General features: G+C 45.6%; 1 protein-coding gene across 1 annotated transcript in view; it reads left to right on the forward strand.

Moving 5' to 3' along the window:
* Flo1 (flotillin-1) overlaps positions 1-17,095 on the forward strand; it is a 91,327-nt gene that overhangs the window by 46,550 nt on the left and 27,682 nt on the right. The window contains exon 9 of the mRNA XM_050194884.3: positions 16,745-16,882. Within this exon, the coding sequence (XP_050050841.1) occupies positions 16,745-16,882 (138 nt within the window). The remainder of the gene's footprint in view (positions 1-16,744; positions 16,883-17,095) is intronic.

The raw sequence follows: 17,095 nt of genomic DNA on the forward strand, positions 1-17,095 counted from the left end.
GCTGGTGCGTTGTCATCAAGGCCGCATCACCACTTTCATTCTTGCATCTCTTCTGGCATACCAAGCCTCCCCTTGCAATGGCTCTTTTGGTATTGTAAAAGATTGATTTACTGTTACAGTAAACTTCAGTTTATTTGACACCGGTTAGTTTGATTTTTGATTCATTTGATTCCAACTGAAAGTCCCGACCGGCATCCATATGTTTCTAAGTGCCCGAACTTTTGTTCTTCTGCTCCTAAAATTTGCCTTCACTGGATAATTTGAACTTGACCAGTCAGCACACACGTGCCTGACCCGTATGGCGACCCCACTAGTAACCCCTTTATTGGCAGTGTCCGTCTTGTTGAAGCTTAGGGGAGAGTGAATGCGTTGAACAAGTGTCAAAATCTTCTGTCGAAAACACATATTTTCGGCCTTCCCTAGAAAGAGCTTCAAGCAATAATCATAGCTCACAATGTCTGATTACAGTATTTACTCTATTCTAATATTTGCCTTTCCTTTTCAAGAAAATTGGGCTGAAAATTGCCTGCACAATCCAATCAGATACAAAAGCAAAACTGCCTTCGCGACATTTGTATGCTTTACCACATAAAGCCCCAGCCACATCGGAGGAAGAATGTACGCGGCGTGCCACCAATGGTAAAACGCTGCTGCGGCAGTGCGGCCACACCAAGTGGCAGTGTGTGCCGCTATGGCAGTCGCGTGCCAACATGAAAATTTCACCTCCTCTTTTACTCTGCATGTATGTGCAAGATGCTATGTGCTCTTTCTTCGTCTGCTGACAGATCAGCACTGTGTTTACATTCTTTGGCCCTTAACGTGAGTTAGGCTAGATGATAACGCGCCGTTGCCTCTGTGATCATAATTACGTTGGTGTGCTTCCTTCTGCTGTGGCGTCACCGCATTGAAAAAACAAGAATGAGGTACTGGGTGTCGCCTTCACGTCCTTGTATTAGGGGTCCTTGTCATACAGAATCAGATATGGCGCACTGTCTCCAAAAACTTATCCATCGGGACATCTCAGTTTAGGCTCATCATTGTAAAAACAATCGCAGAGCATGACAACAAAAACGGGCACAGATCAGAAGAAACCAAGCCATTTAAAACAAGTGGGAACAAGAGCTGATGCGAGCAGACGATAGCGTGAATTGAGTGGTCGGGTGAGTCTGCATGAGATGCGTTTCCCACATGCCTGTCACTGAAGGGGCTGTTCTCATTGGTCTTCTCCATCTATGGCACGTGGCAAGCCTTGAAAAATTGATCCAGGGCCAATCACTCCCGTGGTTTGAAAAAGCTTCTGCCACATGTTTTTCCTCTAGTGTGGCAGGAGCTTAAGGGGGGACACCCCACTTAAATTTTTATTTTTTATTTGTGGCCACTATTTGATAAAACTTCCATCACTTATGTATTTTGACATGCTGATTTCAAATATTCAATTGGTTTTCCCATGCAACAAGTACTTTTCAAAATATAAGCAATTCATGTTTTTTTGTATGGACTAATTTGGAGGCAAGTTCTCTCTACAATGCTGGCTGTTAATGAAGGAGACTGGCACATCAAAATGATGTTGAATGATCAGAGGTTGCAGTGCTACAAGAATGAATGTTCTAAACTGATTTATGCCGAAGTTACAGCATGTCAAACTTTTGTAAGCAGAAGGCATTAGTGAAGCCCTGGAGAAATTATTACTTTTTCAAAATTTCTGTAATGATGTTTGTTCACATTTTAGGCCTACTGCACTCCCAATTTGTCCACCTTTCTGATGAAAAAAGAATTATTGCAATAAGATGAGTAGAACCAGAGATATCGTCACTCCAAAACTACACTACCATCAAAAATGTCGTTTTGAGAAAACGAGAAAAAAGGAATACATTCACTTTTAATCAAAAGTGCAGAAATAATTTTGCATTACTTTGCAGTGAAAGTGGCTAAAAGCCACCAGGAATGTAGTCGCTCTGACCACGGCCACCCAAATGCGGCAAAAACATCGTTTAGCGCCGTTCGCCGATTCCCGGTGTCTTGCATCGCGCGCGCGGCGAGGTTGTTCACGAGGGTCGAGCTCCATGCCGACGCGATATCGCCGCAACACGCGCACGTGATAACGATCTTTATGGCGAGGCCAGATTACCGTTCGCTTTTGCCTACTGCGACGCTGCCGCCGCACACCTTGTACTTGACATCAGTCCGCTCACGGAGTCCTACTGAGGAAAGCGAAGCCTACCTCGACGTCGACTGGCGCGGCTGCAACGCCGTCGGCGCGAGTGAGCAAATCCAACACCCGCGTTGTTGCTGGCGTTGACGCGAGAACTCGAAGTTTTTTTTGAGCATTCATCTCCCTCTGCAACAAATCCGCACGCTGCAACATTGCAGTGTCACGCCGAACGCGGCCGCTGTCCGTAACGATTTCACTCATTTGTGAGCTGGCTAGGCCTACTTCGGCATCGTCCGCGGTTTCGGCATCATTTGCGGTTGGCGGCGAGCTACTCTCGATGCTTTCAGAAGGAATGGAGCGCTTTTGAAAGTTATAAGCTGATCGCTTCTTCTTTTTGCCGAACTTGTGCCTCGTGGCAAACTTTCCCGGTGGATCGGACATCGTTGGGCATGGTGCCAACAAACCTACGAGACGCGCAGTCGCGTCGCCTGCGGAGTGGAGCAGACGATGGGAACCTCGCGCAGCCAACCACAGCGCGCGTTTTTGGTCACGTGCGCTAGTCAACGAATCGGATCGCGCGTTCGGGCTTTTTTTCTCCCCGGATTTCAACGTCACTGGCGTACCGACGGAGTCACTTTTGGCGGGAAATTAAAGAAGGAAGGCTCCTCTTTCCAACGAGACCAAGATGGCTGCGATCGCGCGCGTAGAAAAAGAGCTACGCGCCGCGCTAAAAAGGGCTGTTTTTGCGCGGAATTCAGCTCACAGTGATGTTATAAATTGATATTGCGGACGAAATACTCTTCCCCGAGATTCGAAACTTGGTGAATTAAAGGAATATTAGCTGTAGATATCGAAAATTTCGTTTTCAAAAAATCGATTTTTTTCGCAATTTTTTCGCCGCAAAGAGCCGTGTCCCCCCTTAACACTAATGTATTGCAGCAAAGCTGACTTTAAAACGTGAGGTGAAGCTGAATTTAGAAGACCAGCTGCTGGTATCCAACACACATTAGACCCTTGCCCATTTTCTTGAAAAAAAATTGGGTGCACATTAGATATCTACTTTGTTTAAGAGCTTTAATATCGTTTCTATGCTAGTTTTCTGCTTTTTAAATATGTGAAGTGGGTGCATTTGATTTGGGATGTGTTAGTATCAGACAAACATGGCCAAATAACTTTTAGGAGGATGTGTGGTGCAAGGTTAAAATTATTGGAAGAAATAAGAGGAGACAGAGTGTTAAACTACTCTGCTAAACTCTGCTGTGCTGCTCTGCTAAACTGCCAAGTAAATCTGTGGTGTTTTTAGCTTTTTTCTGCATTTTGTTCAATTCGGCCCGCCCAATTCGATCACTTTCGTCAGTTCCGTCATGGTCGAATTGACGGATGTCAACTGTATACAGCTCAAATTATTTTTCTTTGGTGTCCCTTTAATTAACTGCAGCATCACGTTCTAACTCCTGAGAGTAAGGGCAAGTAAGGGCTGTAAATGTCGTCCTGCCCCTTCTTCCCTATTTTTTAATAGTTGGTTCTGCATTGCTTGAAGGCATGCAGTGCTGTGAAGCTCTGTAAAAAATGCTCAGAAAGATGTTTCTGGTGTCCGCAGATCCCTCCTTTCATTGGAGCTTTCTATTTTAATAGCTTCATGACACAGCAAATGGATTCATATATCTAGTAAGACTTTCTGCACCTCCAATCTTTCAAGGACAGTTGCATCAAGATAGCCTTGATGTGTAAAGAGCACAATTTACTGTATGGGAAAAATGTAATTTTACCCAGCTAGGTTTGCGGAATAATTTGTGGGCATTTCCAGCTTGTAGCGCTACAGCAATTTTGATTGTTAGTCGCATAAATGTCGACCACAAAGTACAGGAAGGTCAACTAGCCTATCTCGCAGTGCGTTTGCACATACAAATTAATGTCTTGAAAACTTTCTGCTGTACTCTTTCTCTGCTTGCCTTCCCTGCCCCTTTGTTGCATGCTCTCTTGCCATCCTATCTTTACTGTTAGCTCTAAATGTGTGCACCATTACGATTACAAGGCAGAAAGCAGTGTGTTAAAAGGAGCAGTGCCCATCCACCACTGAGACCATGCCACATCATGAAATGTGGCAGTCTTTGTGTGAAATGAGTGTCATTGAAATGTTATTTTTACTCATTTACTATGGCCAGAAAAAGGCATGATCAGACCATTATGTTTCAGAGCATGCACACCTACTGGTAGTGCTCCAGTAGCACCCACTGTAATAGAGTGAGAGAGAAAACTTTAATGGCAGAAGGGTGGAGAGGTTGGCCTGACTGAAGTGCCTCTAGCCTGCTACTCCATAGTGGTAAAGGGGTTTGGGGGAACAAGAGATGGGATGTGAAGAGGAAGGAGGATGGTATGGTGAAGTTGTTGATGATAATTTCACAGTATATACTGTTTCTGGGCAAAACGTACTTGCATACTTTACAATACATATGAATCTTCGTGGGCAGAGCTCAAGGTTACTGCAGCGTAGCCAAGAAACTGTCTATAGCTTGTATAATTTTCACAGCTGTTAGCGCCACTCACCTATTTAAAATAAAGAGGAGTAGTTGTAAGGTATCCATTATCTTCTGTAGCATGATTTTCATTAGAGTTCTATGGGGATGTCTCAGTGCTTTGTCGTTGCTCACGCTGACATTCCAAGGTCCGTGTCTGCGGCAGCAAGCGTGGCCATGCATTCAATTGCAGGCTTGAGTTACTCAATTGAAGCAACTGCTCGGAGATCAATTGATGCCAATTCAGCCACCTCCTGCTAGACCTATACAATTGGAGTGTGAATTTGGGCCTGCACCTGGTCCACGTCTAAATTCTGATCGCCTCGTTTAGTGCTGCACTGACATTGCCACCTCTTTATGTGACATATTGGCCTCGCTCATTCGGTTTAGTATTTTTACCTTCTGTTTGCGGCAGTCCTTGGAATTTGCCTTGTGTGATCCATCGCAAATCAAGCACTTCGTTTCTTTCACTGTGCATAAATATCGTATCAGGTTGCCTGCACAGCAGAGGCATACCATCTGACCTGTGCAGGCAGCACTGACGTGGCCTAGTTTTAACCCAATCGCTTCCACAGCTGGTGATCTGCCGGCCACAATGCATTCCACAACGGCCAAGGCGAAAGTTGGAATTACTGGCTATTCGCCGGCCTCTCAAAGAGCGGGTGTTTCTGGCTTTTTTCATAGATAACAGCATATTGGAGGCTATTTTCTAGTTGTTTTGGGTTTCACACACCAGATGGACATATTTTTCTACACTTTCAGCAGGGGTTGTTTATACAACAATGGAAAGCTTCCTGCTCGCCAGACTCTGCTCTGTTGTTGTAGCTGTTGCAACCAGAGTACCAGAATCGAAAAAAAGCATGCAGGCTTCCGAGTAGGCTCACCTTTTTCAGCACATATCCCCTAAAACTGAAGTGGAACCATTCCATGGTGTGCTTAGTTTTCGAGGGCCGAATTCAGAAGCCCAGGAGGTGTTCCGAGTGAAAAAAATACAAACCTGCACCCCACATTCCTGCATATTTTAAACTTTTTTTATGCTCACTTTCTAGTTTCTTTTGCTGAATCTGACACCGAAGTGTTTCGTAAACAAGATAAATCGAAACATTTTGTAAAAGTGATGCAGCAGATTATAGAGCAATATTCTTACAATGCAGAGCACACTCAACGAAGCAGGAAAATGTGTCGTAGAACACCAGGCACTGTGGAGCGCCAAACAGGCGGAAGTAAAAAAGGTTAAGACATGCAACATTGCAGTGGCTGGGGCACATAAGGACGTGCCGGTGTCTCGCATAGCCCACTTTGACGTGATCAGGTAGCGTCTTCTTGGAGAAGCTTGATGCATGTAGAGCAGTCTAAGCTATGAAAATCGATGATCTTCACTGTTGAAGACAGAATTCTTTAAAACTCTTCATCGTGGATGTCATCACAACATTGGAAATGACACCTGCCCTATTGTGACCACCCTGCTCAATGAACAATTGCACTTTTATCTGTCCTAGTATGCACATGGCTTTCATTTTTTCTATCGTGGCTTGTATCGCTACTTTCTCTGTTCCTGGTATTGAACCCAGACTCATGCCTGGACTACAAGTTGAAACAGTTTATTCCAGACATATCTCATCGTCTTCTTCAGTCAGAGAGCTCATGGATGCACGCGCCATGCCGATGCGCATATGCACAGTTCCGCAGTGGGTGCGATACAGCACTTCCTTCCCCTAAAATCTGTCCGGGGGTTTTTTTTTCCGAGTTGATCGTCTGGGTAGGCTCGGGTCTTCCTCGGTACTTGCAGCTTGGCCTGTACTCGACCATATGTCGCTTTGCTCGCAGACTTCATCTGTCTATATTTCATCAGGTTGTGAACCTCCGTCACTGTTCTCCATTTCACTCTCCCTTTGTTGTGTTATGGCGGTCTCCTGCTGGACTTTTCGAAGGCTCACCTTGGCCTACATGTCGCCACTATTTTCCGCCTTCTGTGTCGACCGTGATCATGCGTCCACCAACAGTGGTAGTCACTGTGCCAGGCAGTCATCTCTGTCCAGTGCAGTTATACTGTCAGGACCAGATGCGTGTTCTGGGAGGAAACAGGGTAGGTGGTGCCGAGACCTGACTTCTGACTGGAACACTTGGGGCCTCTTGATCTGGGAAGTAAGCACTTAGTCTGGTCCTTGGCTGGGTGCCCAGCAACATCTCTGCAGACGATTTGCCGTCCTTTGTTGGCGGTATCCTGTAGCAAAGCAAGAATTTAGCAAGTCAACATTGCAGTGACCCTGCTTCATTTTTCTTCAGTACTTCTTTGACGGTGCACACCGCGCGCTCTGCTGCCCTATTTAATTGCCGATAATAAGGAGCAGTTGATACGTGATGCACGTGGTTATCTCAAAAGAATATCTTTGCCACTGCGCCAGTAAATTGGGCTGCATTATTGGACATGACTGTGTGAAGCAGGCCGAAATGGGCGAAAATGCTCCGAAGCACTTCTACTGTGGTATCAGTTGTCGCAGTTTTGAGCGGCATCGCCTCTATCCATTTCGTCCCTGCATCCATCAAGACATGGATCATATGCCCTTCCACCGGACCAGCAAAGTTGATGCGCAGCCTTGACCAACGCTTGTTGGTTTCTGGCCAACTTGAAGGAACCTGAGCCGCAGGTAGCGGCAAACACTGCACACATTGCGGACAACTTTTTACCAGGCTCTCTATCCTGGATAACAAGACTGTGTGAGCGAGGCTCTTCATGGCTGTCATGCCCGGATGGGTTTTGTGAACTCTTGCAGCATGAAGGAATGCGCGCCCACTCGGGCAAAATAATGCGGTGCCCCCAATAAACTAATCCATCACTCACTGTCAGTTTGTGTCTACAAGTGAAAAAAGGTTGAAAACCCTGTTGTTCTGCACTCGGTTCTCTTGGCCAGCCATGCAGGATCCACATGTTTACCTGATGAAGCAGTATGCCTTCGGCAGTGTTGGCTGCTAGCTTACGGGGACACCGCAAAAACTTGTTGAATGCTTGCACGTGCAGCACATATTCCACAGACGTATATTCTCCAGCGTTTTCTAGACTAGGCAAAGGTAAGTGGCTCAAGGAATCGGCATTAGTGTTTAGCTGTCCCTTCCGGTACTCCAATTCATATTGATATGCGGACAAGAGTAATGCCCAGCGTTGAATCCTAGTTGCAGCCATTTGCGTAATAGGTTTATCATGGTGAAAAAGCCCGGTCAGAGGCTTATGATCGGTTACCAGTATGAAACGGTTGCCAAAAAAATAATCCCGAAACTTGGTCACACTAAAAACTAAGACAACACTGATGGCTCTAAAACGAAAGAACACGTGGGTGTGGGGGCCGTAACGGAAAATTGGGAAAAAAGTATTCGATTGCCACAACACGCCTGTGTTTTCACGGCCAAAGTTTTCGCTATATGGGTTGTTGTTTGAAAAGATTATCGCTGATAAACACAAAAATGCAGTCATATACAGAGATTCTTTAAGCACACTGAAGGCTCTACATCCGAAATCTGAGTGTGAACCCCTGATAGGAGACATTTTAAACATGGTGGCGCTTAACAAATACGGGAGGTCAATTCGTTTCTGCTGGGTTCCAAGCCATGTTGGGATACCGGGTAACGAAGCAGCTGATAGATGTGCATTGATGGCAGTGTACAAAGACATAACAAACACAACACTTCCATATAAAGATAGCATCCGTGCGATTAGAAAAGCCTTAACGTTAGAATGGCAACACGAATGGGACCATTGTGCCGACAACAAGCTACATCTCACGAAACCCATAGTTGGCGAGTGGAAGACATGTTATCAGGAACGGTTCTTCGAAGTAGTTTTATGCCGACTACGCATTGGGCACACACACCTCACACACAATTACTTACTTACGAAAGGAGACACACCAACATGCGAGAAATGTCAACAGCCACTAACAGTTATGCACATATTACTGACATGTACGCAGATTGAAACACTCAGACGAACACTTTTGCACAAATTATATCAACTACCCATACCTTTACACCCTGCTCTAATTTTAGGTGATGATTCGCTAGTCCCATTATGTGACGTCCGTAAATTTCTAGACAACACTGGATTTTTACATAAAATATAGATTACCACAGCTTTTTCCTTCATAAACTGGATTTTAAAACACCTCGTGTTTGGCGCAGCATTGCCTTAGCCGCTTTTGTGCCATTAAACCCTATTTAGCTAACTAAAAACTAAGACAAGTCCTTGCTTTTCCAACTGAGAGTAGTTTCTCTCTGCTGCCGTCACTGTTCTGGACCGGAAACCTATCGGGTAATCTTTATCGTTGATGCGATGAGAGAGCACTGCACCCAAACCATACATCGGCGCGTCACATTCAAGCCCAAGTGGCTTACGTGGGTTATAATGAATGAGAAAGTTCGCCTTTTTCATAGCATTCTTTGCTACCCTTCGTGGTTGTTTAGTGGCTATGGTGTTGGGCTGCTAAGCACAAAGTCGCGGGATCGAATCCCGGCCACAGCAGCCGCATTTTCGATGTGGGCGACATGCAAAAACACCAGTGTACTTAGATTTAGGTGCTTGTTAAAGAACCCCAGGTGGTCCAAATTTCCTGAGTCCTCCACTATGGCGTGCCTCATAATCAGAAAGTGGTTTTGGCATGTAAAAACCCTGTAATTTATATTACATAGCATTCTTCGCTTCTTGAAATGCACTTTCTTGCGCCCATTCCCATTTCCAGGCAACTCCCTTCATCAGCAGGGCATACAGTGGTTAGTTGCATAGTTGAGAGGATGGGCAAGAATTGAGAGGATGGGCATGTTGCAGCTTGGCTTCCTCCTAATAGAATTTGTCTAGGGATCAAATACATTAATAACTGCATTGCCATTGCCAAAGATGCTACAAACGAATTCTTGAACGCTACACACTGTCAAGACAAGTAAAATACGTATTTTTTCCTTAAAAGAATATACTAGTATGGTCTCAAAAATTGTGCCCGAAATAACCGAGATGAATGCTTCCATGTTTTCTGTCTGTTCAATAAGTAGTGTATCACACTAACTTTAGAACTATATCAGTGTGAAACCAGCAAAACAATGCATGCCGCGGATATGAAAAATGTAAAGGCCATGAAATGAACCTGTTGAGGACAAATATTTTAATGAAACTTTGTTAACCTTCCTGCCTTTCTCTCATTTGCATCTCTCTTTCTCTCTGTCATTCAGGAACCTTGTTTACATTTTTGTACATAAGCAACGGCCAGGGAAGAATCTCAATGACGCTGTCCTTTGTTAAAATGTATTGCGCAGGAGCAGCTGTCACCGGTCGTGTATTATAATTGCACCGAAATTTTAGTCGCAACAGAGAGCACACATAAAAAGCAGGAGTTCCGCAAAATATACGAGGGCGATTAAAATGAAAGTGACTCAATGCGAATATATGACAAACGGGATACTTTGTTTAAAAGCAGTCTCCATGAGCATTTAAACGTTGGTACCACTGACTAACGAGTTGCGTGATTCCAGTCTGATAAAACTCCTTTAGTTGCTGCTTGAAAATGTCTGACTTTCACGTCATTGTCCGACACGAATCTTGTTCTCTTGAGCAGTTTATTCAAATGCTCCAAAATGTGGAAGGAAGTCGCAAGACAATAGGTCCGGGCTGTATGGTGGATGTTGCAGCGTTTCCCACTTGAACTTTGCCAGTTTCGTATTAACCACATCACAGACTTGGGGACAGGCATTGTAGTAGAGCAAGATGACCCCATTCCCCAATTTTCCACGTCGTTTGTTCTTGATTCTGACACTCAGCCGATTCGGCATTTCACAATATCAGAAACTGTTGACAGTCTCTCCAGGTTTAGCAAATTCAATCAGTAATGGCCCCCCGACGATAAAAAAAAAAAAGGCAATAACACCTTTCCGGCGGAAATGACTGCCTTTGCATTCTTTGGGGATGGTGAGTCCGAATTTTTCTACTGCAAGCTTTGCCGTTGTTTTTCAGGCTCGTAGTAGCAGCACAATGATTCGTCCCCGGTCACAATTGCAAACAAGGCATCACGCTCATTGTGATACCGGATTAGAAGAGTCAAGGCAGTGCCAAACCTCTGTCTTCTGGTGGTGGTTTAAAATCTTTAGCATCCAATGCGCACACAAGAGCCGATAACCGAGATGTTAATGAATTATTGTGACCCGAACCGTGACTGATGTTCACCTGCCCTGCCAATTTATCTATGCTTATCCTCCGTTCTTGTCTAATCAGCCTTTGCAATTATTGTATTAGGGGTGATTGCACGGTGGTTTTGGCGCGGTCTTGGATCGTCTTTGCAACTTTCACGTCCTTCTTTGAACCGTTTCCTCCAACGCTTCACAGTGGTCAATGAAATGCAATGTTCAACGTACACGGCTGCCATACAACGACTAGATAATTTCTTTTTGGGAAACACCTTTAGCTGTCAAAAACCTCAGGATACCACGCTGTTCAACTTTTGGAGTGACCATTATGTCACGCAACCATGTTCAACCCAGTGTATGAGAGCATTAAAGAACCTTTATACTCACACCTGCGTGTCACTTTTGTAAATGAGAGATGCCTCTGTGCTACGTGCATGCAGTGGCATAGCTAGGTCGTCTGGCACCCGGGGCCCATAGGTCTTCTGTCACCCCCCTCCCCGGGTGTAGCCGGCGGAAAGAGGGGTGTTTTCAGACGTATATGACACCCCCCCCCCTCACTGGCCCCTTGCACCCGGGGCCCACGGCCCCCCGGCCCCCCCTGTTGCTACGCCACTGCGTGCATGCCTCACAGATAATGAACCAAACCATTATTGCGCGTGGTGGGTTGGCTCACTTTCATTTGACTCACCCTCGTAGATTAGAAATGCGAAGATACAGCTTGATAAAGGGCAAAAATGTCACTGGAAACAAATTTCACTGCACGTATACACAAAACCTCGCAACAAAATATTTAAATATACGTATACGTCTCCAATAAATCTACTTATCTAAAAAAAGTCACTGTATATACTGCGTCAAACAAGGCAAATAAGCATGTTGCGGAACCAGAAATCACAGCCCCCCCTCTCCCTCCACTCCCCCTGATGTATCGCATGCGACAGGAAGCGGCGCGCTTTATCCTCTCTTTTCTCCCTTGCGCACACAAGACTGGGCCACCTTCTTTGGCTCAACCATGCAACTCCCAGCCCTCTTACGCTTTCACTCGCACATACAGCATGCAGCCTGTGGTCACGATGTTATCACCCTTGGTCTTTATACGGAACATTAGAGCGACAGTGACGGCAGGAATGCGCCTGAAGTGTCCATATAATTGCTATCGCAATAATATAAGAGTATCCAGCAACTGAAGCGTCCTGTGGCCGATTACTTTCCGCAAAAGAAGTAACAAAATCGAACTTTCACCATGCAACAATTTGCTGCGCCACAACAATGTCATAATGTATTTTCTTTTGTGTGGCGAAGGCACGGAAATGAAAAAACACTAGGAAAGCATGTTGCCCACAATGAAATGCCGAATTCGGGACCTAATGTGGCTATCGAAGGGATATAGAAGAAAACGTGAGACTCTTGGGCCATAGAGAACCATACGCATACTGCACAGTATGCTACACCGGCGAGACAATTTTCCCGAAGAGGTTGCGCTCAAGCGAACGCGTTGCAATCCGTCGAGTCCCCACAGTGATGGCGGCGAGTGACAATGCATTGTTTCTTTTTCTCGTCTGCTGGCGAGAAAGCGCCCAAAACTCTGCCAGGCGAAAATCCGCTCTGGCAGAGAAAAATGAGCGCACATCGAAGTGCGCCGCACTGTGGTCGGGGTACTACGAGAAAAACCCATTTGCTCTGGCTGGTTCTGGCAGCCCGCGGGCAGCGAAAAAAAAAATTTGAAGAGGCTCAATGTGTTGTCGTAAATAAATGTCAGAGTAGAAAAATAAACAAGAATGTTGTTGCCTTTGCTGGCTTTAGTGTCTTGGTATGGATGCTTTGGTGCGGGGGAAAATGTTTTTTTTTTTTTTTTTTTTCACAGTCCCAAACCCCCCTCTCTGGTTACGCCCCTGACTCCCAAGTACCACACTCACCAGCGAGCCAGTGTCAATGATGATGCTCAGCTTCCGCCCTCCCCACGTCAAATCCTGTTGGAGAGGCCATGACATGGCTCTGTCAGCCGTGCTGTACGCTACCAGGGCAATCATAAATTCTCCTTCACTCTAGCTGCCACCTTCATTCATGGCGTATGTACCCGACATCTGGAAACAGCCCCTGTGACACACCCTAGCCAGGTGTCCTTTCCGGCTGCACTGTCGGCATTTGGTGCTTCGATGTTGGCACCTGTTGGGATTGTGCGGCCCGTGTGAATGTTTGCACAGAGGGCGACTGCTTTCCACATTGCTGATTCGTGTTCGTGGCTTCCAGCACTGCTGTGGATGCAGGACATTAATGATGTTGCTTCCGTTCCCCATGCTATTCTCCTGCATGTCTCAGACGTCTTCTCGTGCCTTCTCGGAAGACCTGGCGAACTCTTCAGCCTTTTCCAAAGGCAGCATGTGACACGTCAACAAACACCGTGCATTGTCGTCCCGGATACGGCAAACAGTGTGGTCTCGTAACATACGATTCATCATGCTATCGAAGTTGTAGCTTTCGGCAAGCCTCCAGAGTTCAGCGATTCCGTCTCAGACACTCTCTTTTTCGTTTTGCTTCCGCATAAAAAATGCGTAACTGGTTGCAATTTCATTAGCCTGTGGTTGTAGTAATCTTCCAAAGAAGTCACATCGTCGTAGCTTAAGCTGCTGACCGAGGTAGTAGGATGACGTCCTTGCAGAACACGCATGGCGCTGTCGCTCAGCAAAGATATCAGCAAGGTGTGGCGCTCGCGGGATCTGTTACTTCATGTCCTTCAAAGTAGGCTTCCAGGCATATGCGGTAGGTACCCCAGCTTCCCACAGTTCCATCGAAAACTAGTGGGCGAGATGCCATGCCTGGGTGTTGTCTGTCTTCAGCAGAAGGTTATGCCGGAGTAGAATCCCATCCTCGTCACCATTGAAGTGTTGTCCAGACCCTGACTCACGCCAGCACTACAAGTAAAACAGGATCTATTCCAGACACATCGGGTCGTCGTCTTCTTCAATCGGAGAGCTCATGGATGCACACGCCATGCCTATGCGTGTTGAGATTCTGTCCATATACAGAATTTAAATTCTTTGAGATATCAAGAGGCACATTGGCAATCATGCACATTGTTGTAGGCAGTCCGGTGGGGTCCTGCTCACTTCGGTCTTTAGTTCTTCTGCGTGTTTCCTTTTCATTCACTTAGCTTCCACGATAGTGCAGTCATTGTAGTCCATGGGCTTGCTGTTGCAGAAACAGGAGCCAGGCACCATCATGTCGATGTGGCAAGCCTCACATTATACCACTGTGTCCTAGGTGCATAGACATGTTCAGTGCAAGAGATGACATACTTTCTGTCATTACTTTGGACAGGTTCTCGTCCAGGAAGTGCAATTAAGCCTCCAATGTAACAAAGCTGAGCAAGGCAAGTATGCTTGCTTCACTTCGTCTTCCCTTTTGCCTACTGTAATAAGTATCACCAGCACTTCCCTTATGATTGGCCATTCTCCTTGTGTTATTAGGAGTGTGTGAAGAACAAACGCAATTTTTTTTTTTTTTTCCGATTCATGTTTTTTGAAAAACTCTCAATTTAAATGAGCGTACAACCCATCAGGCTTGGTTTAAGGAGCCAAATTCAAATCTTTAGACGCAAAGAAATGAAGTATAAAAGTGGGCCTCTTCGATTTTTGGAGTTCTGGCAGCCTGCTGGCAGCCAGCTAGTTCCGGTCCCGATAGGAAGTCATGTAAGCTGGGATTCTAAGGCAACCAGAAGCTGCCCGAAGTTTGCAAAATCAAACGCCGAGGCAGCTGGCCGTGGGATTAAAATGTAAACATGCTACCAGCATGGCAGCGGCCGGCGAGGCCCGCGCGCACTCGGCGTAGTCGGTCCATTGATGTGTTGCCAGCTTGAAAATATATATTGTTGCATACGGTAATACGATCACTTTTGCGAGATTTCACTCGACTCGGCACAGGACGCACACCAGGCCAACTGCACTTTGCACAGCGCAACAGATGGCCTCTAACGGGTCCGATGCCAAGGCTCGAAATCGCATGTGATTGCATCCTCAAACGATAGCTTGAGGATCCCAGCTCACAGCGATCACGTCACCCACCGGCGACATTGGTGAGTTGGAGTTGTCATTACTTGACAAGACATGAAAAAGCAGGATATCGGGTACGTCTGCTGTGCATAAAATTTCATGCTGACCTGTTTGGGCTTCGATTTCAGAAAGTTTGTTTCGGCTGATGGTGCTTCTCTTGTGACCCTAAGAAGCTGGGGATGTGGCTGGCGTATAAAAATGCACGCCGCCTTAGACCAGCAAAATGTGTCATGCGAAAATCAATGTTGATCGCGATCCTGAGAGCAATAACCTAATGTATGTGTGCCTATTACTCAACCAGCGCATTCTTAACATCAGTGGCCTGCAGCTAGAACACATATGTTTCGAGCTGCCACCCAAGCATATGACGGAGAGACGGAGCGAACACAGGATAGCTGCGGCGCCTTCGCCCACTGTAGAAAAAGTAGATATTGTCTCATGTATATGCGAGATACGTGTAAATGAACACCACCAGAGAAAGATGAATCGAAAATGCACTGCAGTGTGTGTGAATGGGCGTCTACATCTTGTGGGGAACACGATCATGCTGATAACATCCATGCATGAGAGTGCGGTGTGCTGTTCACTGCCGGGAAGCCTTCACGGGACACATACACACACAAAAGGCACGGGAAGGCACCTTGGTCCCATTAGTCCATAACAATTTGTTGTATTCTAGGCAGAGCACTGTGATACAACACAAGCTAAATGCCACTGGTGTCTTTCTACAAAAGGGCACAGGTAAAGTGCTGTATGCATCACAAATGAGGGTGTGGTTTGCACAACACACCATTGTCATCTGAAGTTATTGTAGCGTTCTGTGTTACAGAATAGCATGCTTAAAAATTGCGTGGCCAGCGACTCTGCTTACAGCCAAATGCCATTGTAACAGTTGCATCACAAATGAAAATGCCTTCATTATATCCAACATTCGTTATAAGCATATTTATTGTACATGGAAATCTGCAAAAAACATCTGATTAACTTCATTATAACCAGTCATTCTTTATATCTGTGTTCATTACATCGAGGTTTGACTATAGTACAGAGCTGCAGTACCCTGTGCCCACCACTGGTACTCTGACCCTTTGAAGCAGTTAAAGGGGCCATGACACCAAATTTTTGAGCTTGGATTATGCAGTTAATGCTGAACTGTATGCCTCCCACAGCAAACTGGAAACATTTTAAACACATTCTGTGCGGTATAAAATGTTAATTTGAATATTTTTTGTCCCAGTTGAACTGTAAAGCAGTCTGGCAATGCTTACTGGTGATGAAATGAAATCACAACCTCAGCAGTAGCTCTCCCTCAGTGTAACAGGAGCCAATCTCAAAGGCTATGACTGTACTCCAAGCACTGGAAGCAATTGGCTGGAGCCAGAAATGTCACGGTTGCCAGGCGTCATTTCATTTTCACCTGTGCGTTTCTGCAGGTATTTGGTTTGTTCTGATGTTATCACGCAAGTGAAAGAATTGCATTGCTGAGCAAGACATCCATTGTGGTTTTGGACTTTTGGAGTGGATGGCACATCCACACCAAGCCATACCAAAATATTTTTGGTGGTCGTCTTGGGTGGGGGGACCTTCGAAGTGGCTATTTCAAATTCAAATTTAGAGTTAAAATGTGTGCCCAATCCGGCTTACCTTTTTCTTTTTTGACCCCTTTAAATTTCTGAGCATGCAAAAGGGCATTGCTTCCTGCCTACTTGCCATTGCTTACTTTCTGAGTGAACCTGAATGCTTTGATAGCAGAAAGCAATGAAGTTATTATGCCAACAGCTGGATGTATAGGATGCATTCTGATGCATTTATATAACCTTTCTTGCTCATGTGACAGCTTTCTTGTTTTTATTTTGCTGCTGCAGCTGAAGGGCGAGGCTGAGGCATTTGCCATTGAGAGCAAGGCACGGGCTGAAGCAGAGCAGCTCATCAAGAAGGCAGATGCATTCCGAGAGTACAAGGAGGCTGCGATCCTCGACATGATGCTGGACACGCTGCCAAAGGTCAGTGCGACAATCATGCCATGAATTTCAGAAATGAATTTCAGTGGTAAAATTTCTTTACGATGCCAGTACTGCAGAAAATGTTCTTTTCTTTTTTTCCCTGTCTTGTCTCTTACAAAATATCTGGCTAAAATTTTGTGGTGGTCAAGGCCGTGGGTACATTTTGAATTCACTTGTCGCACAGCCCATTGTGCGTCACCTGTTGTTGCAAAG

Source organism: Dermacentor andersoni, chromosome 1 (assembly GCF_023375885.2).
Source record: "Dermacentor andersoni chromosome 1, qqDerAnde1_hic_scaffold, whole genome shotgun sequence".
NCBI classification, from domain to species: Eukaryota; Metazoa; Arthropoda; class Arachnida; order Ixodida; family Ixodidae; genus Dermacentor; species Dermacentor andersoni.